At 45.7% G+C, this 24,492-nt stretch overlaps 1 protein-coding gene across 3 annotated transcripts in view; it reads right to left on the bottom strand.

The window, feature by feature from the left end:
* Nucleotides 1–24,492, bottom strand: part of Lnx1 (ligand of numb-protein X 1) — a 108,881-nt gene that overhangs the window by 5,112 nt on the left and 79,277 nt on the right. For 2 of the 3 annotated variants that reach the window (XM_041671085.1, XM_041671087.1), the window contains 5 exons: nt 21,597–21,799; nt 17,072–17,443; nt 9,751–9,885; nt 6,081–6,258; nt 4,358–4,583 (listed from right to left, as the gene is read on the bottom strand). In XM_041671085.1, the coding sequence (XP_041527019.1) occupies nt 4,358–4,583; nt 6,081–6,258; nt 9,751–9,885; nt 17,072–17,443; nt 21,597–21,799 (1,114 nt within the window). The remainder of the gene's footprint in view (nt 1–4,357; nt 4,584–6,080; nt 6,259–9,750; nt 9,886–17,071; nt 17,444–21,596; nt 21,800–24,492) is intronic. The other variant, XM_041671086.1, reaches the window with a different exon arrangement.

Genomic DNA, 24,492 nt, shown 5'->3' with positions numbered 1-24,492 from the left:
TCGATTCTGAAGTCTATGAGCGGCTTTTCCTAGCACATAAGGGACTCATTATTTTAGTAGTCTGTTCCAGAACTTAAGAAATATGAGACAGGGGCTGGAGAGATGGCTCAGTGGTTAAGAGCACCACCTGCTCTTCCAAAGGTCCTGAGTTCAATTCCCAGCAACCACATGGTGGCTCACAACCATCTGTAATGAGATCTGGTGCCCTCTTCTGGCCTGCAGGCAGAGTACTGAGAATACTGTATACATAATAAATAAATAAATCTAAAAAAAGTAAAAAAAAAAAAAAAAAAAAATATGAGACAGTTTTTATTTCTTTTGAAAGGTCCACCATTATGGTTAACATTAAAATGCATCATTTTGTATATTAAATATAGGTAGGTGTTTAATAAATTTTTAAAAATAATTTTATTCGTGAAATGATGTGGCCATTTTACCTTTGACTAATGGAACTTCACACTTATACAGGAAAAGTGGTAAGGGAAATTACTAGAAATCGTAGCCTCCCTAAAGTGGCAAGCAGCATTGAAGCTTCTCCAGAACTGTTTTATGATAGAAAACAAAGAACAAGACAAATTACTAAAGCTAAATATAGGCTTAGCATTCTCAGGGATGCTTCCAACTTAACCATCGTGATTAAAATCACAGACTAAGTCAAGAACGGACTCAGCTTGTGGCTCTGCCATGCAGCGTGAGCCCGTCATCTGACTGCTCTGAGCCTTAGTTTCCTGAGTCAAGAGCCTGTGTGCAGAGACCAAGTGAAGCTCTCAGAAGGGGCCCTGGCCCTGGATCTTGTTCAGGGCTCATAAGCATCAATTGCTCCATGGCTACTGTTAGACTGCCTGGCTTAGATGGACCAGCACAGTGGACCTATCTCATGACGAAAGTCTCAGAAGTTCTTAGCTAGGAAAAATATTGATGCCTACTACCTTACAATTCATTATTGACAGTCCTGGTTAAAATATGTTAGGGACTTCAGGAGAGGAAAGGGTTAAATTCTTAGCAAGTGTGTTAATGCATATTTCTATCATGCCGGTCCAGATGAGAGCATGCTTTGAAAGACTTCCAGATGTGAATGTGGGCCTTGAGAGCCAACAAAGTAAAATGTCATCGGTGTTCTCCGCGTCTCCTCCTGTTGAATGACAGCTGATAGTTTGTATTGCTGGCAGAGTGTCTAGAGCAGGGCTCTCTACAAGTGCACTATTAATAACACGCTGCTATCTGCGTCTTTATCACCCTCGCTCTTTGCCATTGCCCAAGTCTGACACCCACGAGTTCCACACAGGCCATGCCAGCCTGTGAATGAAGTAAGTGAAGAACCAACAAACCCACGGTGAAGGCTGCTCTAGCCTCCCCAGCAGCTAAGTAAGTGAGAATTCCCCTTCACTCATGTGCCTATTCTGTGTTTTCTGCATCTCTGACACAGGCCTCTTCCATGGGGGAGGACCTTAGGTAACTGGCAAGATTGCATATTAGGAAAAATATTTGTCCTCAAGCTTTTTTGAGTAAAAGGTAAAATGTATTTGTAATGTTTCTGTGCATGTATTTTAAAAGGTTATTTGTAATCTTATTATAACAATTCAAGAAAAATGAATTTTGCCGAGGTGTGGTTGGGAATCGCTTACTCCACATCACTTACTCAAATGACTAGAGACGTAAGACAAGGCTGTTGTGTTGGTAGGGAGAAAAGCTAGGTTTCTTGAGGCTCTGAGTGGATCCCCACCCTGCACCCCATGCAAACTGAAGCCATACCACTGGAGTTCATAAACCTCAAAGTACCATAGTGCCTAGGACAGGAGCAAGACAGGGACTGAGGCCTGAAAAATGCCAGTGTAGTTATACTAAGTTTGTATATCGTATCAGATTTCAATCTTGCAGAATAAAGTTCCCTTTGTGCATTAAAGTTCACTACCAAATCGACTAGGAAACCTGGAAGCGGAAGAGCAGTCCATGAAGCAGAATTAAGAGTTACCACGTATGAAGCAGAGGTGGCAAAGGGCATCAATGAGGAAATTTGGCTGAGAGGACGTGATAGCAGGAGAAGAACCACAAAACCATGTGGAAGGCCTGCTCTAACCACATCGGAAGTGGGCAGGCGGGTTTCTCCAGGTTCAGCTTGATGGAGAAGCCAGGCGTGTGCAAAACAATGAGAACTCAAGCAGATACCCGTGTGGGAAGGAGGAGCCTGAGGATGGCAGGGTGTTGTGGGTAGCCTGCCAGACTGACCTCATTTGGTTTAGGAGAATACACAAACCGTGTACCAAACAGATCTAGTACCTAGAATATGGTTCTGATCCTGTCTGCCTTCAGCAGACAGCTGCTCTGAGAAAATTATCTCACCCGAAGATTTTTGAACCAACCGAGTTAATGCTACCCAAGAAAGCAGGTGGGGAGAGGTGGCAGAAAATAGATAAATAAATAAATAAATAAATAAAGCCACTCATTAGAAAAATGTTACACAAATGAATGTAGAATATGAATTTTGTAGAATATGAAATTGATAGTTAACTGTAGCACTATGATTTAAAACACCTATGCAGCAATTGCTTTATGCAATGAGCAAGAGCTCAATGCAGAAAAAGAGATTTCTAAGATGGTGCCAGGCATGGCAACATTTCCAATACTTGGAAGGCAGAGATGGGCACTGTAAGTTTGAGGCCAGCCTGGGCTGCATACCAAGGCTCCGTTTCAAAAAGAGTGTGGAGGATAGAGGGAGGACGGAAGGAGAAAACCAAAGATGATACTCTGAGAAAAGGGTTGTTTATAGAACGTAGGGGTGAAAACAGAATGAACATGGTCCCAAAGGAACAGCCATGTGACTGAACACTGGGGAGAGGGAGAGCTCATGAAAACAAGCGAAGAAAACAAGGAAACAGATGAAACTCGCAGGAAAAATGACAGCAGGTATCATGAGGCCCTGAAGAGCTGGAACAGCAGGACAGTTCTCTGTATTAAGCGAAAGGTCAGGGCTCATGTGGCGGGAAGGGAATGAGATAGCATTGTTTTCACCCTGATTATCCAGGCGCCACCCCAGGAAACAAAAGTGACACAATAGTGTGACAGCCACCCAACCTGCCACCTGGCTTCACAAATGTGCAGTTTGACCTGTCCGCACCAGCAGTGGACATTGATGACGCAGTATTGTGATGCCCAAAATCAATTCTTGCATTTCTTTTTAAGTTTTATAAAACTTTGGGACATAAGAGCTCACAGGCCACCATTGTGTTTGAGTGAGTACATTGATATCTAGGCCAGGGGCATCGAACTACAGCCAAGCCCACAGGCTTTCATTCATGAATGGTCTGGTGGTCGAGGCTGCCTTTATGCTACAACAGCAGAGTGAACAGTTGCCAAGGCCCCATACGCTCTATATACATATATAATTCACTCAATATAACAGTCTCCTACTTAGGTGCAGTTGTAAAGTATCTGAATGCTCAGTGTTCTACCTTCTAAGGACTTTGAAAGACCTACAGATTTAAAAAGTAATGTATCAACTTGTGGAGACTCCAAAGAAAACTGTTACAGTTTGTGTTTGAGGCTGCTAAATCAATACAAGCTATCTCTGCCTTACAGAAAATGTTTCAAAACCAAATACGCTGCCTGCTTTTGCTACTTCATCCTATTCCGGCATATCCAGCATCAGTGACACCATTTTTAACTCAAGCTGCACATTTAGAGGCAACAATCTAAGGATCAGTGGATTTTTGCTCTAGACCAGGGAAGCAAACATCAAATTTAATCTATCCTTTGAATAGTCACAGTTCATGTGCCTAGGCATTTTGTGGGGCTCTCTCCAAATCCTCTGAAGTCATTGGCTCAGGTAATTTTATGGTTCGTTGCAAGGATCCAGTTGTACCTCCATAAAATGGCAGTCCTGTTGCTTCCTAAAGAACTTTCCAGGAGAATCACAGGAGAAAGATGCTCTGAGGAAAATCCCTAAGTACTAGATCCTTGACTATGAAGCCACAGTGCTCAGCCTCTCGCAGCCTGAGTGAGGCCACAGCCAGTGTGCAGCTCCCGGTCATCTCTGTGCAAGGATGAAACTTGACCTGAGCAGGGCTCAGCTTTTGAGTATGAACACAGACTAAGTGTCTGTCAGTCAGCTGAACTCCTTGTTACACAAGCCACCCGGTAACTCTGCAAACTCCTCAAAGAAAACATCTTGACTTTTACACCCACCCTAAGATTTCTATATGGATTTTCATTGGCCAATAGCAGACAGAATTGGTTCAAACAGCCCCACAGACAAAACTGGGTCTTATTAGCAAGATGTTCATGCCCATGAATCAGCCCAAGACAGTGAGAGAGTGGTTTGAGAAATAGCATCCATAGGGGTATAACATTTGGCACTCACTGTGGTAATTCCAGCCACATGACCCAGGATGGGGACCAGTCACCAGGTGGGGTCACGTTGTGGTTGGAGTCCAGGGCTTCTGGGCTGCAGTCTTCCTGGGGCTCCTGTTCCTTGACTTCCAAGACTTTGAGTACCACTGAGGAGGAGGTGCTCTTCAGTATGGCAACGGCCTCTGTCCGGCTGACCTCTGTGAGCTCAATCCCATTCACTTTCAATAAAATGTCACCTGAGGCCAGAGAAGCAGAAGCATCCTCAGTGAGGATGTGAAAGGGCAGAGTCTGACGGGGCGTGTGGGCTGGGTGTGGGAAGGTGTGTGTTACTTAAGCTCAGAGAGATCTGAGGCTGACTCTCACCCTAGCAAATGGTCAACAGAGCACGCGGGAATGTCTTGCTGGGAGTCTCTACTACCTATCAATGTTCATCTGTCACCCTACGTGAGCTAGCTTTGTGTCTTCTTAGCCAAAGACAGCCTACAGTTTTATTCTTAATTTCCTGTTTTCTTGAGCACACAGTGAGAGCAGTTGACACAGAATCCAGGGCCTTCGCAGGAGCCTGGCGTGCGGGATGCTACCAACAAACAGGGACTGAACAGGTGTTAATGTCTGGCCCAGGAGCCCACAGCAGACAAAGAATAGGCCTGGACCTGAGCTTTTGCAGAGATAAAAAGCGGGTACCGTTTCTAGTCCCTGCTTCTCTGTGTTGTGCAGAGCTAGCAGTAGCTAAGTTCCTGCTTTGTGCCAAACTGCCCCTATATGTCACATGCCCCGTATGTCACCTGCTACATGTTCTCTCATTAAGTCACTTCTCGTCGGGCCTCATAATTCTCCACCCAGGTGATTGCTGAACAGCAAGAGATATAGTGAAAGGTATCTTCCCATCTTGCTATTTATTTCCTGTTTACTTTTTTGGGGGGTACCTTTTATACATCATCTTTTTTTCATACAGAATAATTAAAGACAGGAGTAAAATGACAAGTGATGATGGCCTGGGATGCTTGATGACCCAAAAAGAAGCATCCTTTGATCGTCTGACTAAACCCTGTACCAGGTCACTCCCCACCCCACCCCACCCCAGCTCATCAGGCAGCGTGACTGTTCTTGAGAAACTTTTTTTTTTGTTTTGGTCTTAAATATGAGCTCTTCAAAAGCACAATTCTTCTACCTAGGCAACCTCTCCATGTGCTTGAACAGTGTTATTAAGAACACATCCCTGCAGAGGTAAACTGGATACCTCCCTTCATGTAGAGAAGCTCAGAACAGGAGCAGCTAACAGAGGCTCCCTTCTCACCAGTGAGCAGGTCTCTCCAATGGTATTTAGTTATGCTACAGAACCAGCATCTATCAACTAGTGTATCCCACTTAGCCCACAAAATGGCACAATTCACAAATCAGTTTCACTAAAGGCAAAGAACCAGTTAGAATGTATGGAATGAAATCATGCCTTAGAAGGAACTTGGCTCATGGTATAGTCCATTGCCTGTCCAGCCCAGAAAATCTAGGAAGTCTAGCTTTCCCAGCAAAGATGCCCCACACCCACGCACATGCACGAAGAGGAGTGGGCCTGGACTACATCATGCTCATCCTAGTCAAAGAGGAACAGCCATATGGCCAGTTCTCTCTCACACGGTCCCCTTGACTGTGAGAGAGCAGTTAGCTAACCCAGCAAGCTACTAACTCCTCCCCAGGCTCTACCACCCAGCACCTCCATCCTCTTCATTTTGTACCTGTTTTTATTCTTCCATCTCTGCTTATGATTCCTCCGGGCTCAACACTGATGACATAGATAGGCAAGTCCCATTCCCCGTGTGATGCTCCCCCTCCAACGGTCATGCCGAGAGATTCGCTGGGGTCTTTTCGGACACTTACAACCTTCTCATGACAAGTGGCTGCAGGATGGAGGGGCTGAAGGCACAGACACAAAGAACATGGCACATGCACTCACAAGGCATTTCCACAGACACACACTTTTCAGTGCGTCAATAAGGTGGTGGTGCCTGGTGTCATAGAGAACACGCAAAGAGAACCATCATGGAACAGAGTTAGAGAGGGCATCACAGATTCCTAATGTTTGCTCAGAGAAATTTACATTTCAAAACAGAACGTAAACATAGAAAGGGAACAGCCTGGTGACCGTGGCAGAAATCTGGAGCTTACAAAGTAAACTCTATCCCAAACCTCTCAAGCGAGTCATCTGTTTTTGACAGTGGTAGGTCAGCTTCATTATTCATGAATATCGGTACATTTTTTTTCATATTTAAAATTTATCTATTTACTTATTGTGTGTATGTAGGTTTGGGGGGGCACATGCGGCAGCTTGCATGGGGAGGTCAGAGAATGACTTACAGAAGTTGGTTCTCTAGCTCCACTTTATGGGTCTCAGGAATCAAACACAATCTGTCAGGCTTGACGGCAAATGCCCTTTGAGCCATCTTGGTAGCCTAGTAAGCTTTTCTGTCTTAAAATAAATGGACCGGGGGGTGACGACTTGGCTGTACAAGCCTGAGGATCACTGTTCAGATCTGCAGTGCTCATTTAAAAGCCAGGCATATAAAATGTGGCTCGTGTGTAATCCAGAGTCCAGGGATCCACAGAGCAAGATGGAAGGACATAGCCAAACTCTGCTTCATTGAGAGACCCAACCTCAGGACATATGGTAGAGAACAGCCAAGGAAGATACCCAGTGCCATGCTGTGGCCTCTGCATGCACACACGCACACGTGCACATGCACCTACATATTTGCAAATACACACATGCACACTCATGCATGCCCACAAACCGTGCACACATGCAGAAATTTGCCCTGTTTTTATCCATCTTTCCCATTTTTTGGTGCTTTCCAAGCAGTCTTGGCAGCGTTGAGCTAGACAGTCAGCTGGACCGAGGGGCTGAACACCAGGATGGCACATGGCCGTGTCTGTGATGGCTTTCTGCCTCCCCCCCCCCTCCCGAGGGAGGGAGAGGTGTGTGATGGTAGTGATGGGGAAATCCAGACTTCTCAGTAAATTCTTCACACTGAGTTGCCCAACTTGGAGCAGGAGGAGGAAAGCAGACATAACCCCATCTGTCTTCTCTCCTCACTCCCAACTTGTATTGTTCCCTAATGAAACCTGACTTGTGAAACATAGTTCAAGCTGATTAAAAAAATATGGGCAACTAAGAAGCTGTATGGAATATTTATATTTTAGGATGTTCACCTAGGGTTTAAAACATCAAACATTTTAGACATCTATAAAGCATTAGGACCTACCCATGCGGCCGATAGCTTGATATAAAACCACCTCGGGGATATGGGTACCGTGTCTCTGGGATACTTCTCTAGTCGTGTTCCCCTTCTTCTTCCACACAGGTCACCCCAGGACTAAAGATGGTGCCCATTAATGCGTAACTCTTCAAGTGGATAGCTTTTCTGTTCCCACCAGTCCTGGCTTTCTTTCTGTGGTATTTCTTGAAAGCATTTAAACTTCTATTTTCAAACGCCATGTTGTTTTTCTAAGCCGGCTTGAAATACAAATCATTAAACGACCTTGCCCATTACTTTCTGGGTGGTTGGGACATTTCAGAAGGCAGTAGAAGTATGATTGGAAAGAACTGGCTTCCCAGTGTGTTTCCAGGAATTCAGACACGTGACACAGGGTCATACTAAAGATCCAATTAGACTGTCCTGGCTGTTCTGTGACTCACAGAAGGCAGGAATTATAAAGCCTCATTGTGGTACAGGCCTGTTAGTAGTTTAATGGATGAAAATATAACACATTCTACTTAATCCAACTGAATTCCTTAAGTAGATACATGCATAATGTAAGATTTTTAAAAATCTCGCATATAGCTTGATATTAGTGAGTGCTCTCAGAATAACCTTAAAATACTCACTGTGTTTATTTGGAATAAGGTACCAGGGAGTTTATCCATAAAATTTGCTAGCAGGGTGTGCTTGGTCTGTCTAGATTGCTTCCCCTAAACATGGGACTGAAGGTCTTGTGGAGAAGTGAATGGCTGAAGAGCTAGCATAATGGTGATCTCAGGCTTCCTGACTATAAAGCAGAGATTATTTTCTGCAAACATTGCTCAAAAACCTCAACTTATGACCCTGATGTGGAAGGAAAAGGCATTCATTCATCCCATCCTCTCTGTTTCAGAAATAGGCTACATATAAGGGTGTTTGGTTGTTTTTTTTTTAAACATTGATTTCTTTTTCTATGTATGTGGGTATTTTGCATCATGTGTGAGCATTGCCCTCAGAGACAAGAGAGCATTGGATCCCCTGGATCTAGGGTTCCAGATAGTTGTGAGCTGTCTTGTAGGTGCTGGGAACAACTGATGGGGTGGGGTGTCCCCTGCAAGAACAGCAAGTATTCTCAACTACTGAGCCGTCTCTCTAGCCCTGTTTTTTTTTAGTAACAAGTAACAAAATGGCATCAGCTATCAGGAACTTTCACTTGGCTGCTACAAACTGAGCATCCTCATGACATTATGCTAACCAAGGTCATAGGATTCTTAATCTGGACTGGACAGTGTTTGCGTTGCTTAGACAATCATCTCAATGAAGTCTAATGCATCGAATAGAGGTCACACACAAGCACAAACTGGGCTGAATCATCTGGCTTGAAGGGAGGCTGCAAAGAGGAAGGTGGAAGGAAGGATTATACTCACAGATACATTCTGCTGGGTCCACAGAGAAGGCTCAGAAGGTAAAGGAGATTTCTACCAAACCTGATGATGTTAGTTTAAGCCCTGCGACCAATATGGTGGCAGGAGAGAACAAATTGCCACGTTATCCTCTGACCTCTACATAGGTACCAAAGCACATGTATGTCTACATACATATCCACCTAGACCCATACAATTAATGAATAATAACTTTTTTTTAATTTCTGGATTTGAATGCCATAAGACTAGACGTATACTCCTGGCTTGTCCAAGTGCTGCTCTCCCTAATGTCCCAAGGGCTTCAAGTATTATAAGTATCTCCCTAGTCCCTTGTATAAACACAAAAATATTAAAAATAGCAGGAAAATTGTCATCGTTTCCAGGCAGGTTGGGAAACTCAAAAACCAGAAACCAAGCAAAGCCCTTGTCGCTTTTCAAAGTGGATGGAAAGCAGTCCTACGTAGAAGAAGCCTTGGTTAAAAATGGGCCATGCATTTGGCTTAGGTCCCTCTGGAAGGGTTGCAAGCTGGGACTTAACACCCCCCCAGCACCTTCCCACTCCTGCTGGGATGGGAGACACCTGTTACCTCCCAAGTATGGAGACAGGACTTTGGCTTTTTAGTTTCATGAGTAGAACTTCTTGGAATGACAAAGTCCAGAGATAGCCCTTAGAGACATTAAAGTATACAACTTCCTTAAGAAATAGCCCTTTGCAGGAGCTGCAGAGACGCCTGCCTGGGCCTCACCTTAGAAGCCGTGTTCCTCTCCCCTGGGCCTGGGGACCACCGGCCATTGTTGATCTGGCCAGCTTCTTGAAAGATGTCTGGACTAGGCTGTCGAACCTGGCGGGACACGATGAGGTGAACACGTCTTTCACTGGCCTGGACAAGAGGACATGAAATTAGCCACGTCACAGACCTGACTGTAGGTCCTTACAAGGGTACCATGTTCATTTTTACTTTAATGGAAGAATAAAGTGTCGAGCATTTCTTCTCTTGTGCAATGCCAGAGACGGAGCCCAGGGCCTCTGAGCATGCTAGATAAGTGCTCCGCCATTGAGGGCCACCCCAACCCCTCTACTGTGGTCAAAGCTGGAAGGATATATATTTTAAAACATCTATTTTTAGTTATATGTAGATGTGCATGTGTGTCTGTGGGTATCTACATGTAAGTGCAGGTGTTCTCTGAGGCCAGAAAAGGGTATTTCCTTGAAGCTGTGTACAGGTGGTTACGGGTCACAGGGTGTGAGTTGCTAGGAACTGAACTCAGGTCCTCTCCAAGAATAGCATGCACATTTAATCACCAAGCCATCTCTCCAGCCCCTACTCTAGATTCTTCATGTCAGTACCCAGCTTCTACTTTGGCAAAAGCATAAACTATTCTCTTTAACTTGAAACCAGGGACTAAACATCACTTCAAGGCAAAAACCTAAGAAAGGTCTGACCCATGCAAGGCTTTGAAGAGACACCATTGTATCTCACTAATGCACTCTTAGAGACGAGGTCGGCAGCAGAAACATGTGACCGAAAGCCTTTCTGAACAGAACAAGGTGCAGGGTGTGACAGATGCAGCCCGCATCAGTTCTAGCTCACTGGTCGGCGGTAAAGAGAAGCAGGGTGAGAGGTGGCAACCCCAACACTGCAGACATGGAATACTGTGTCAGCCTTAGAGAGTCGGGAATTGAACCTTCGGAATACAGGGATCACAGCCGAATTAAAGGCACTACACCTTCACGCTTTTTATGTGACTGTCACTAAGTATGATCCTTACGCACACTGGTACTTGGGCAGAAGATTCAGAATAGCAAATGCATTGCTTACTGGAAAGGTTCATTCCACATAGCAAGTTACTAATCAGCTTTCTCCCACAGGTTGGGTTCTTTTATCCCTGATTGCGGATGTCAGACCCCAGGCATACCAATCCCTGAGGTTTCAGGTCTGCAGGCCAGACACCAAAGCACCCTAGGCCTGAGGAACTCATAGGAACAGGATTGATTGCCGAAACTGAAATGACAAATCCTTCCATCACTTTAGTGAAAAGTGGCAATGGAAGAGGCATGGTTCAATTCGGTTAGGAAGGTACAGGGGCGAAACAAAGTTTGGGAAGCAGGAAGATGGAAAAACGTGAGGTCTGAAAGTTTGTCTTGTCATTCCTTCTGGCTATTGCCTACTCAGCACGGAGACTGATGTGCCTGTCTTCCTCCTATGTGAGCATGCGTGTGGGGCCATGGAGAGGACAGGTAACAAAAGAAGGGCCAGGCAGTCCCTGCTTGTCTCCACTAGCTCAGACATGGGAGTCAAGATGCTTGCTTTTCGCTGGCTGTGGTTTGAATTGTGTACCCCTCATAAGTGGAAATACTAACCCCCGAGGTGATGGTACTACCGGGTGAGCCTTTGACTCAGTCCCCGTGAGTTCCTTCCAGCACGTGAGGATACAACAAAGTACCACATAGAAGAAAGTCATTTAGGGGTGGTTCAGTGGATAGAGGACCTGCTGCACAAGCACGAGGACCTGAGTTCAGATCCCCGGAGCCCATGTGAGATGGGGAAAGTCAGCAAAGGTCTGTAATCCTGGTGCTCTTGTGATGAGATGCAAGGCAGAGACAGGAAAAGCTGGCTGGCACATGGAGCGGCAAATGAGAAACTTTCCAGCAGGATGGAAGGTAAGGACCAGCACTCTGGTTTCCTCTGATCAGCACATACCTCCTGTGGCATGTCCATACCCACACTCACACACATGAATGCATGCATGCACACTTACATGCATACATCACACACAGAGATTTAAATGGAAGGGGTCATCCAGATACTGAACCTACCCATATCTTGGCAGTCGGGAATTGTAAGAAATGCATTTCTGCTCATATTAGGAGGGTGCTCTGTTTAGGGGGCTTTGTTTCCACAGCAGTCCACAGAGACCAAGACATCACTTCTCTCGCCTTCCATTCCAGAGCACATAACTCCTTCTCCCCATTCCAATCAGGAACGAGGGTTTTAAGTACCATGAACTCTGCCAGTGCAGTTAGGTCCTCACAGTTGGTCAGCACTGACCAGATCAGACCTTCCTTACACCATTATCTCTATCCAAAGGCTCTCTTGAAACTTGGGGGTCATCAGGTAAGTGGTTATAAATTAGACTAACTTTTAATACAATTGTTGGGGTGTAGTAAGAGTATTATAAATATCACAATGGATGGTGAGCTAGGTTCCTTCCATATCCATGGTAGAAAATGCTACCAAATGGCTCTACAGAGGAAGCTTGAATTTAGCCTGTTTCCTTTATGCACAGCCCTAACCATCCCAGTCAGAGCTTATGTGCCCTTCCTTTGCTAGCCCATCATGGATTCCCCGGGGCCCCTCACCACATCTGAAGCATACATCAGAACAAAATGTACACCACACACACACACACACACACACACAGAGAGAGAGAGAGAGAGAGAGAGAGAGAGAGAGAGAGAGAGAGAGAGACAGCGAGCCCAGGAAGCATATCATGAAAAAAGCAGAGAACACAGGATTGTGGCATCACCAACTGTGTTCAGTTCCTGAGAGTGTTGCAATAACTGTGTCTCTTCTGGACTGCAAGCCTCACTCAAAGGTTATCGTCAAGAACTCTCTGAAGCAATCATGGGGAGATAAGTAGCAATGAACATTCAGGTCAAACCTCGAGTTTGCTCTCTTATCTTTGGGGAAGCTCCAGTGTTGAGAAGGCGCTTGGCAGGGCTTTTGCTCTGGGTTGGAATTGTGTCCTGTCCGTCTCGAACAGTGAGCAGCACATGCTCTGACTAACACCTTAGGAAATGTGGATGTTGCAGAGTTATGCATGGCTCATCCAGATGGGCAAAACCCGAATTGCCAAGGAGCAACCTGCACAAGCCATTTCCTTCCCATTTGTGAGCACACATTTCTCACTGGGCTCTCAAAGGCTGGCTCAAGAATGAAGCCTTGGCAGGACCAACACTCCAATAAATAACACTGGTATCAATTTACTTGCAAATAAATCCTCCGCAAGACTGACTCTGTGGCTCTCACCAGCCACCTCGTGGATTGTTCTCAGGGAGATGATTTGGTGCGCTTTCCTTCACAGCCCTGGAGATATGGGGGAGGCTAATATGTTGGTCTTGGCACTAACCCTGGAGCAGCTGGAGTCAGGCTTGAGGAACGGTCCCGGGCACTAGTCTTTGTTTCCACTGGTGGGACTGTGATACACGGAAGGGGAGACGAGGCAGAGGCACAGAGAGGAGGAAAGCAAGAGTGATTCCTGCCTTTGCGCCCACATATATGCAGGAGATGGGCTCATCAGAAATGAGACATGGTGACAAAGAGAGCCAGTGCTAACTGTAGGCAGTTGATAGAGAACTTGTCCATGGTGGTGTGAGCTTCTTCTTTCCCTATTTGCAAGGAAAAGTCAAATTGAATAAGGTATTGGCACTGTGTGTGTGTGTATACACATACATGGATATACATATCTATATACATATATGGATATGTATCTCCAAATATATTATATATAATGTGTAAATATATTACATATGTATATATCTATTATATGTTTGAATAATGGTTTTTTTTTTGAGTCAGAGTTTCACTGTTGCAGCCCTCAAGTGCATAGAGGTCCATGGCCTCTGCATGAGTGCTGGCATTGAAGGTGTGACCCAAGTGAGCAATAGCTCACATGGCTTTATCTGCTGTGTTTCTTGTTCTTCTTCTGGTGTGCTGCACAGTGTCATTATGTACAAACACATGAGATGGGGGAGCGCCGAATTGATTGTTGGAGATCACAATTGTGCTCTGTGGAGCAGGCAGCCCCTGGCACGGTCTAGGTCCCCAGGAGATGCGAATTAGAAAGGGCAGTGCCTTGACAGGGTCAGGTGGGAGCTGGAATGGGACCTACAGAATCAGCTGTGGGGACAGCTCCCTGTACTGAGCCTTCCGCTCACTCATAAGGGGTTTTCTTGACCATCTCCCCCTTAAGGCAGACGCTTTTAGGGAGAAGAAAGTGAGCGGTGAGGCAAATACAGTTGGTGACTTACGCAGGGCCATATAGATGGCAATGACAAAGTCAAAACAAGAATTTGGTTCCCGAGTCCCTGAATCTGCTGATGGTTGAGCCAACAGACAAAGCCACTCCTCTGCCTCAGCCCCACTTCTCTTCAGGGAGCTGGAGGCTGCTACTTCCAGGATGATTTCTCTTTCACTATAAAGGAATAAGCACGCGGGGGGAGGGGGGGATACCGCACTGGAGAAAGGGCAGTGGAGTCTCCAGGACCAGTAACACTGGTGGGTGCAGCGGCACTGAAGATTCAACACGACTCCTCGTCGTGAAGGTCACCTTGAAGCGCTTCACAGCTTTCCAAGTTCCACTTTCTCAAGAAAATAGGGAATTTAGAGCCCTAGTTAGCAATCTTCCAGGCCTTGGGAATTGAGCTTAAGGAGATTTAAGTTCAGTCTATGTGTAGTAAATTGACTCCAGGACCCTGGTAAGACAATTTATGTAAGCAGGGGTTGGATTCCATATGAGCTAAGCTGATCCATATACACACAGAGTCCTAGCAGGTCTTCTTTCACTGGCGGCGGTTCTTATTGGCTCCCAGGGATCTGAATGTTTAAATTCTCACAAAATTCTGCCTTTTTCTTTCCAGGTACGAAGCACAACTCGTGAGCTGAAGCCTGCGTTTAGAGTAAATGTAGGTAACACGAGCCGGGCCCTGTTTACTTTTTGGCTCTGTCTGAAGCCCTATCACATTCTTTTTAAAAGTTTGAACAGGCTGACTTTCAGCCCTTTGATGAAATAACTGTATGTTTAAATATTATTTCTTCCAAGGAACAAAAAAAAAAAAATCACACATAAGGCAGTAATACTGAATGCCCCCTCTTTCCCAACCTCTGTAAACTGATTTGATTCTTTTCAGTTTCTGGGGTTACCAAGAAAGAGAGAGAGAGAGAGAGAGAGAGAGAGAGAGAGAGAGAGAGAGAGGAAGAAGAAGGAGGAGGAGGAGGAGAGAGGGAGAGACAGAGAGAGAGAGAGAGAGACAGAGCGAGAGAAGAGCATGGAGGGTTACTCAATCTGAAAGTCACGATTGCCCTCTTTCTTGACCGTACATATTTGAACTCCTGAATAAACATAACTTACTAATCTAGAGCTGCATGTGGATGGGAATTCCTCAAAGTAAGCATTTTGCTCAGAATTTCCGGTTCCTGTGGCGATAACGGGGTGGAAAATGCTGATCCTCTGGGATACAGATGTTGAGACTTCTTTTTTTTCTCCCTCTTTGATCTGGCATCTCCTTGTTGTGTTATCTCAAGTACGACATCAGATAGCTCCAAAAAGTTTGTTTTTCGTCTAGTTCTTCTAGTGAGGATGCTCAAAGAGCTTGAGAGATTAACAATGGTGGAAACCCACGTGGTCCTTGCTAAGCTGCTAAGAAGTCCATTGCTCCATGTAGGAGGTGTCTCTCTTTAAGGCTTTCCTTCTTAACCAGCCTTGACTCTCCATGTGTCTTAGCACTGGGACCTTGTCTATCCAGGTGCAGCTGAGAACACTGAGGTTAGGGGCTCAACATACGTAAAGTTGGTCCAATTTAAACCAGTTGTGGTCTCTGCAATAACTCTCCCCTGAAGTAACGTAGGAAGAAAAAAAAAAGAGTGTGGTTTAAGTTTGATGGGAGTGAACATGACCAAGAGGACATGTTGTCTGGGAATTCCTTTGTGAGGCAAATGTGATTCATGGGGGAGACACACATGGGCAACATCGCCAACGGCCAGGGCCAGGTGGAAATTTGAGTCTCAGTCTTGGAAGGGGACTTAGTTTAACCCCTGCAGCCTGGTGTGTTACAAATATCACATAAATAAAATGTACTTTTCAGAGACAGCAAGCTATTGCTCAGCTTTTTTTAAAAAACAGCATCTATTTCTTTTTTACATTTCTTTTCCAACTAACTTTTCCCTAGGCTTTCTGAAAAATAAGTTTCCTTTCTGCTTATAAAGCAAATTGGCTTTGTGTACTAAGCAAAGGGATTTTTTTAAAAAAGGAATTCCCACTATTAGGCAAGGTTTTACTTCATACATTTACTTTCTCAGGAAAAACATGTTCTTCTGTTATTAATCTTCAAGAGTAAAATGCCATGTGTAATCAAGATTTTCCCAAAGAGCGCAACAGTTTTTCTTTTGCCTATTGTGAAAGTGTAGTTGGCAAGGAGCGCCAGAATGGGAGTTGCACTGGGTGACCTGCAGAGGCCGCTAACAAATGTAACACAAAAAAGTATTGACCATCCCTTAGGGTCTAGATTTTAAAATTGAAAAAAAAAATTAAGCTGAGATAGCATTTCCCTGAAGAAAAGAAAGAGCCGTCTCTCTCATGTAGCTGTTTCATCTGGTCTTTTTCTAGTTTAGCGTTGCCTCTTTGGTTGCACAAAATCAGGGACAAGAAATGTTCAAGCTCTAGGATGCAATCAACCATGGCTACCTTGTTACCACTGCACTGGGTATTGCTTGGTACACAGAGGCTGCTCAACCAATGATAACTGAGCAAAGTCAGAGGGATACAAAGTAGAGGTTACATCATAAGGTCAATGAGCATGTAAAACAAGTGTAGATCTGGTTCTGTGGCAAATGGCTTGACCAAAAAAATCCCTCAGAGACAGAATTAATGAGCAAACAGTATTATATATATTTATCTGTTTGCAATTTGACTAATGTATTATAGTTAAATATTTACATATATTAAACACTTATTCACTGAGTGTTTAACCTTGCTAAGCATTGTTCTAGGTACTTTTAGAATGTAATATGCTACTATGCTCTTCTAGACTGGCAAAGTAGAACTTGAGGACAGAGGTAGGGAGAGAAGGAGAGCGAGCACACACATTTGTAAGACTATCAGTCAAGGTCATGACCCAAGGTACACCTCTCCTGTCAGCTAAGTTCTCACTGGGGCAGAAGCACTGAAACCACCAGCCCTTTCCTGACTTCCTAAGAGAAAGGCTCGCATGGTTCACATGGTGAGGTACCGAGTGTTCTGCTCTCGTGGGAGTTTCTGACTGGGATCTTAGGGTGACTTCTGACCTACCTGAATCAGATGAGCTGCACTTTCCGGACTGCCGAACCGAAGGTCATGTCCGTTGATGGCCAGCACACGGTCATTCTCCTCTAGCTGGCCGTGTCGGTCGGCAACACCGCCATTTAGCACGTTGAAGATAAATACGCCAGGTTCGTCCACCCTGCGCACCAGCTTAATGCCAAGCTGCTCCTCAGGGCTGCTTTTGTTGAGAATTACGTGGAAGCTGTCGTCCCGAGGTCCAGAGGACTCCAATGCAAGTCCATTGCTTCTGCTATGGAACTTCTGCTCGCGCAGCACCGTGAGCCGCAGCACCTGGCAGGGCTGCCGCAGGAGCCGCAGGGCGTAGTTATGAGGGACATTGCTGATGTCCATTCCATTGACCTGGGGGTGAAGCCAGGTGACAGTGAGTGGACCTACCATAAGCCTTCTGAAAAGGACCGGGCCAGCATGAGTATGATCCTCAACATCACAAGAATCAAATGAATACAAGACCAAGTCCACAGAAAAACCAGGCTATTGTCCCCCAGCCCATTTGACTGTCTCCTTTAATCCTGTGTTCTAATAGCCTGACTTCCCACAGTAACTTTCCGCCTCTAGGGCTCAGCACTGCCTTCCTTCACCACTGCCCTTGCATAGGCCCATATGTCTGGTTGCAAAATCTTGGCATTTATTTCTGTTGCCTGCCAATTTTAGTTTTCTTAGTTGATACAGAAGAAAAAAATTTTGAAAGGAAAGACACTCAAATGACTTTTTGCTTGTTTTGCTTTAATTTTCTAGACAAGATTTCTCTGCATAATAGCTCTGGCTGTCCTGGAGCTCCCTGTGTAGACCAGGCTGGCCTTGAACTCATCGAGATCTGACTGCCTCTGCCTCCCAAGAGCTGAGATTAAATGCGGCACCACCACTGGCTGGCTCAAACAATTACATTCTTTATATTTTTTTAAAAAAATTATTTATTTATTTATTTATTTATTTATTTATTTATTATGTATACAATATTCTGTCTGTGTGTATGCCTGCAGGCCAGAAGAGGTCCATTACAGATGGTTGTGAGCCACCATGTGGTTGCTGGGAATTGAACTCAGGACCTTTGGAAGAGCAGGCAATGTTCTTAACCTCTGAGCCATCTCTCCACCCCCAAACAGTTACATTCTTAAAGTGAGGTGCATGCAGATCACAGGCCTGACCACTGATCTGTACCACAACACCAGATAATGATATCCAACACTATTTAGACCTAAATGAGTCAATGTTTTCTTTCTAAAAACCTTCAACATAATTTTTCTGAGTTATCTGTACTTTCACCTTCAATTGTTCCATATTTTGTGTGTGTGTGTGTGTGTGTGTGAGAGAGAGAGAGAGAGAGAGAGAGAGAGAGAGAGAGAGAATATGTGCTTAAATGTGCGAGTGTGTCTATATGTTTCATATTGTAGTATCTGTGAGTGCTGCCTGGGCATATGTGAGTGTGTGTGCATGTCAGAACATCTGGGTGAGTGTGCCTGACAAAGTGTTAATGTTTTTGTATGTTATGATATCAGTGTTAATGTGCCTGAGTGCGTGCCAAGTGTGTTTTCACATTGTATTATCTGAGTGAGTCTGTCTGAATGTGTGTGGGTGTGTGCTTGTTACAGTATCTGTGTTAGTAGGCCTACATGTGTGTGTTGTTGACTCAGTATCTGTGAGTGGGTCTGGGTGTGTGCGAGTGTGTTGTATGGTATGGTATCTGTGATTATACCTGGGTGTGTGCGAGTGTGTTGTATGGTGTGGTATCTGTGATTATGCCTAGGTGTGTATGTTGTATGATGTGATATCTGTGATTATACCTGGGTGTGTGTGAGTGTGTTGTATGGTGTGGTATCTGTGATTATGCCTAGGTGTGTATGTTGTATGATACAATATCTGATTATACCTGGGTATGTGTGAGTGTGTTGTATGGTGTGGTATCTATCTGTGATTATGTAGTAATAGGAGCAGCAGGCTGTTTCCCGGAACCCGGCTAGCTTTATACCCGAAATAATTACACGGAAACTGTATTCTTTTTTTTTTTTTTTTTTTTTGGTTTTCGAGACAGGGTTTCTCCGTAGCTTTTGGTTCCTGCCCTGGAACGATCTCTTGTAGACCAGGCTGGCCTCGAACTCACAGAGATCCTCCTGCCTCTGCCTCCCGAGTGCTGGGATTAAAGGCGTGCGCCACCACCACCCAGCCGAAACTGTATTCTTTTAAACACTGCTTGGCCCATTATATCTAGCCTCTTCTTGGCTAACTCTTGCACCTGGACTAGCCCATTTCTAATAATGTGTGTAGCATCCCAAGGTGCGCTTACTGTAAAGATTCTAGCCTACATCCATCCTGAGTAGGAGCTTCATCGCGTGTGCCTCAGAGAGCAGAGCTATCGCGTCTGCCCGGGAGAGGGGAGCATGGCGTCTCCGAGCTCACTTCCTCTTCCTCCCAGCATTCTGTTCTGTTTACTCCACCCACCTATGTTCTAACCAATAAAATGGGCCAAGGTAGTTTCTTTATTTTTTAACCAATGACCTTCCTCCATCATGATTATACCTGAGTGTGTATGTTGTATAATACAGTATCTGTGATTATGCCTGGGTATGTATGATACAGTATTTGTGATTATGCCTGGATGTATGTGTTGTATGATGCGGTATCTGTGATTATGCCTGTGTGTGTGTATGTGTGTTGTATGATACAGTATCAATGAGAGGGCCCAAGTATTCCTCTGTAGACGTGAGTGTGGCAGTGTGTGTAGGAATGTCAAAAACTAGGGGGATGTCTACAAGGTCTTCTGCTAATGCTCTAATTATAAAGGTGCTCAGGGGCTTCAATAATTTCAGACAAACAAATGCACAAGGACTTTCTTAGGCTATTTACTGAAAGGGTGATCACTCTATAGCACTCCTTAAATATCCTGAAGCTGGGCCTCTCACTGGGGCCTCACTGATGATCCAATCCACAGGGCGGCTGCTGCATCTGATTTTCTGGCTCTAATTACCCTGACCCCACAGGCCCAGCCAGGAGGCTACAGCCCCAGCGTTTGTCACTGTTCTGGAAGAAAACAGTTCCCAGGAGTCCTGCACTCTGCTTAGATTTTGGAAGTTTGCTAACATTGCTTGTTCTTGAAGACAATTGTTAGAGGCACTTTGGAATGGGCTTTGAAAGGGCCTTATTTGAGGTCAACCATGGCCTCCTGCTACAGTTTAGAGAAAGATGAGGCTCCCTCGGTTAAGTTGAGGTACCCCCTTGTCCAAACATAAGGGAGTACTACCCTGAAGGTGACAGAGCCTGATATTCCATTAACCCAGGCCAAGGGAAGTCATGGTCCCCTGGTAAAGGTCCCTGGCATTTCTTTTATCTTCTAGTTGCTTCCAACTGAGGGCCAAAGAATGGATTATTCTTCTGCAGCCCTCCCAGGCACAGTAGTCTCCATTGGAACAGAGAGCAAGCCCTTCTGTAACTGGGGTCCCAGCATTTGTGGCCCACTTGAGTGATGGGTCCCGCCTGGCGTAAAACCCCAGAGACCAATGGGAATGTCAACATTTCTGCGGTAACCGTTTTCAATTATTTCTCCTCTTATCCCAATTAGTTTGCCAAACAAACAGTTCATGCTGGGACAGGAGTTGTCCCTCTGCTGCCTGCAAAGGGTGGGCTGGGGCTATTATCTGAGTATCAGATAAGAAGTAGATGAGAAGGGAGGCCGTGCTAGTCCCCTTTGGCTCACATTTGGCATCTGTCTAATAAACAACACTTCTCCCCCCTTCCTTTCTGTCCAAGAAATTCTTCTGCAAAGTCTCCCTTTCAACTGTGCCTTGGAGACAGTGTGCCCATGCCAGGTCATTCCACTCCTGAGACCTGGGGAATGCCTCTGGGTCATGAGACCAGATGAGAGATGATTATTGAGCTACAGATTTTCTGTAAGAGGGTATCTGAACACAATTAGATCAAATACAACAGTTGCTGTTAATCTGCTTTCCAATTTAAGAAAAAAACATATGCTCCAATCTTATTTTATACTAATACTTCTTTTAAAAGGAAAGGCCACAGGAGCAAGAAGAGAAAAGAAGGAAACAGTAAGTGGAGAAAGAAAAGGGGGGTAGATGAAAACATAGCAGATGGGGAGAGAGAAGACAGAAAATGATACAGTAGCAAAGAGAACAGTTACATATCAGGTTTATCTCAACACAACTCTGGAAAGCGAGAGTCTTTGTATCATTATATCCACTCCCCTTGTCCTCTACCTATCCACTTACCCACCCTCCTACCCACCCACCCATCCACCTGTTTACCCACCCACCCATCCAATTATCTGTCTACCGACCTAGCTACCCAGCCAGTACCGGCTCTGAAGGATTCCACCTCTCCATCCACCTGTCCACTTACCCACCCATCTTTCCGCCCATCTGTCTATCCCTCCACCTATCCATCCAACCATTATTCACTTCCAAGGGTTTAGACTATGTGCCTTTGGCAGCCTACAGCTCATGGTCTTGTAGCTTATAGTTACACGGCCATGCCTGACAGGCACCTTGAGAATGACGTCTCCTGGCAGCAGCCGTCCATCTCTGGCAATCACTCCGTCACGGTAGATATGCTGAATAATGATGTGAACCAGCGGGGTTTCGCTGCCCCCCACCAGCCTAATGGAGAGGCTTTCGCTGGGATCCACTCTATTGATTTTGATGCTTGTAATCTCTCCATCTGGAATCAGGTGGTACAACCTTGGGAAGGCTGGAACGGACAAAAACAGGGTTTGTTTCAGACCTTCTTGCCAAACTAAATTGTTCGCCGTTCCTCGTGCGCCTTTCCCGCGTTCCTGCCTCGGTGCCAGCATACATTTCTCTGCCGGAATGTTTTTCATCCTGGGCCGAAACCCAATTTTTCCTTCAAGGCAAGTATGAAATAATCCCTTCCAATTAAACTTTACCCTGATCCCTCTGGTCCTTGCTGTCTCTAAATGCATGATCCCGTTAAGGCTGACAACTCCTCATGGCATTCAGCCTTCCACGATTGCTAACTATGCCAATCTCCCACATCAGCAACCAGACTGAGAATCTAGCAACCAGCTTCGCTATCGGGCTGCATGTGGCTGTCTTAACTTGGCCATCCCGATGTCAATAATATCTGGTTGACTGCTTCAATTAATGTTTGAACTACTTTGATCACTCAGCAGAGGCAGTGATTTCTGGCTGCTCCATGGTTCTCTGCATAGACCTCTCTGTCCACGGGTGCCTCCGGCTGATGCTTACTGCTAGAATAGGAGGAGTGCACGAATGGACAGATGTCGTCAGGGAATGAAGTGCAATTCTATGACTCTCTTATCCAGGGACAGAACCAGAATCTGCTTTTCTGTCATTGGAAGATCTCAGAGACTATGCTTTTCAGGCCTAAGGAATCTTCAGCCCTCTGGCAGGCACTATTGTCAATAGCAGACAGTCAGAAGACCTAGTTCATAGTCACGAAGAGGCCAACATCATAGTCTTATGGCCACCTCCAGGAGGTTTGTCCCTCATCTGCCGGGATCACCAAACTCAGTGCTAGAGAGAAATCAAAGACTATGTGAGCTGGTGTTTCCTAACTTCAGGATTTGATCCAAGAGTCAGCTTTCCCCAGGACACATTTCTTGATCCTCCCTGGCTGTGCCAGATAGGAAGTAGTAGTCTGGGTCCCTATGCAGCCCCACAGTGATAGGCAGTCCTTTATTCACGTGTGTGTGTGTGTGTGTGTGTGTGTGTGTGTGTGTGTGTGCGCGCGCGCGTGCTGGGATGCACAGAGAGGAAGCTGTGAAGCAAAGGTGATATGTCAGGAACACTCACGGCCTCATTAGTTTCTCAGGAACCAGGTGTTTACAGCCAGGTCAAGGTTCACAGGCCCAGGCCCTCTCAAGAACCCAGAAGCACTGACTGGCACTGTTTTTCACTTCGGTTGGAATATAAGTGTCTAGAGGGGACACCGACTACTGAGAATACGTCACACCTAACCTGGCTGGGAAACGGCTCCTTTGTGTAGCTTGAAGCTCAGTTAGCATGCAGAAGGCAGGGACAGTCAGTGTCCAGTGCCTGCTGATGGCTGTCTTCACCCTTTAGCTTGTCACCTGGACAGAGAGACTATGAGCCTGGTTCTGTATAAAGCTACCTTTCGGGAGTATTTTCAAAGCCTAGAACCATAGTTCATTTCCTTAAATGAACTCAACTCTTTGTGAAAATTAAACAGGGAAAGAAATTACTTACAGTTATTATACAGCATAATCAACGAGGTAACGCAGTGGCTAGAGGAAGCCCGGGATACTGTGAATGTGGGTTCTAAACTCCAGATTTAATTTAATGGCAGTGAATGTCTTCTGCGAGACTGTGGGTAGCAGTCTCAGCCTGTCCGCCCCTAGCGCTAACAGTACGTGAGTTACTGGGTTTGGTGCGTGTTTACATTGCTCTGACGTATGAAGTAGGCTTTAAGCTTCTGTCAGAACATGTCTGGTATCAACGGAATGGAAAGTTTTTGAAAAATCATTGTAAACAAAGGAAGTTTTGGAAATAACCATCAAAGCTCCCGATTCTCCCTCTTTCCCCTTTCTCTTTTACAACAGACACAAACATTGTTCTCTTAAACAACTGGAGATATCTGATTCCATGATTAGAAAGGACATGCCCGACACCACCCTCTTAAGTGTTGTTCCTTAGAGCCAGGCCAATGAGATCCTCATGACCTTGCAGGGTTAAAAGGATTTTTTAAACTGTCAAAATTGTCCTAGTATAGACAAAAGAATTTGACCAAAGTTCTGTTTTTGTCTGAAGATTAAAGGATTTAAAAACAGTCTTTTCTGTGCACTGAACTAAGAAATGGGAACGCATATTTTCAGTCTTCCTACTGACCCTGTGAGGGTGGCGTCTTATCCCTGTTTCCGGGTGAAGAATTAGGTTGGCAATAGGAAGGAGATGGAGTGTCTAGGTTGGTCAGCAGCTGAGAGGCATGAGAAGCCACACAGGCATATGAGGGTAGAGCACAGAGGGAATGCGAAGACAGCACGGGGGCGCACGGGGGCGCGTGGGGAGAGCACGGGGGGGCATGGGGGGAGCACGGGGCGGATGGGGAGAGCATGGGGGGCATGGGGAGAGCACGGGGGTGCGTGGGGAGAGCACGGGGGTGCGTGGGGAGAGCACGGGGACGCGTGGGGAGAGCACAGAGGGAGTGTGGGGAAGGCACGGAGGGTGCGTGGGGAGAGCATGGGGGCTCGTGGGGAGAACATGGGGGCACGTGGGGAGAGCATGGGGGGCGCGTGAGGAGAGCACGGGGGCACGTGGGGAGAGAACAGAGGGAGCGTGGGGAAGGCACGGAGGGTGCGTGGGGAGAGCATGGGGGCTCGTGGGGAGAACATGGGGGCACGTGGGGAGAGCACGGGGGCACGTGGGTAGAGCACGGGAGCACGT

Source organism: Microtus oregoni, unplaced genomic scaffold (assembly GCF_018167655.1).
Source record: "Microtus oregoni isolate MIOR12 unplaced genomic scaffold, Mior012 000021F_ref0000039, whole genome shotgun sequence".
In the NCBI taxonomy this organism is placed as follows: domain Eukaryota; kingdom Metazoa; phylum Chordata; class Mammalia; order Rodentia; family Cricetidae; genus Microtus; species Microtus oregoni.
The sequence above is the reverse complement of the archived record's forward strand: the minus strand, read 5'-3'. Positions and strand labels throughout refer to the sequence as shown.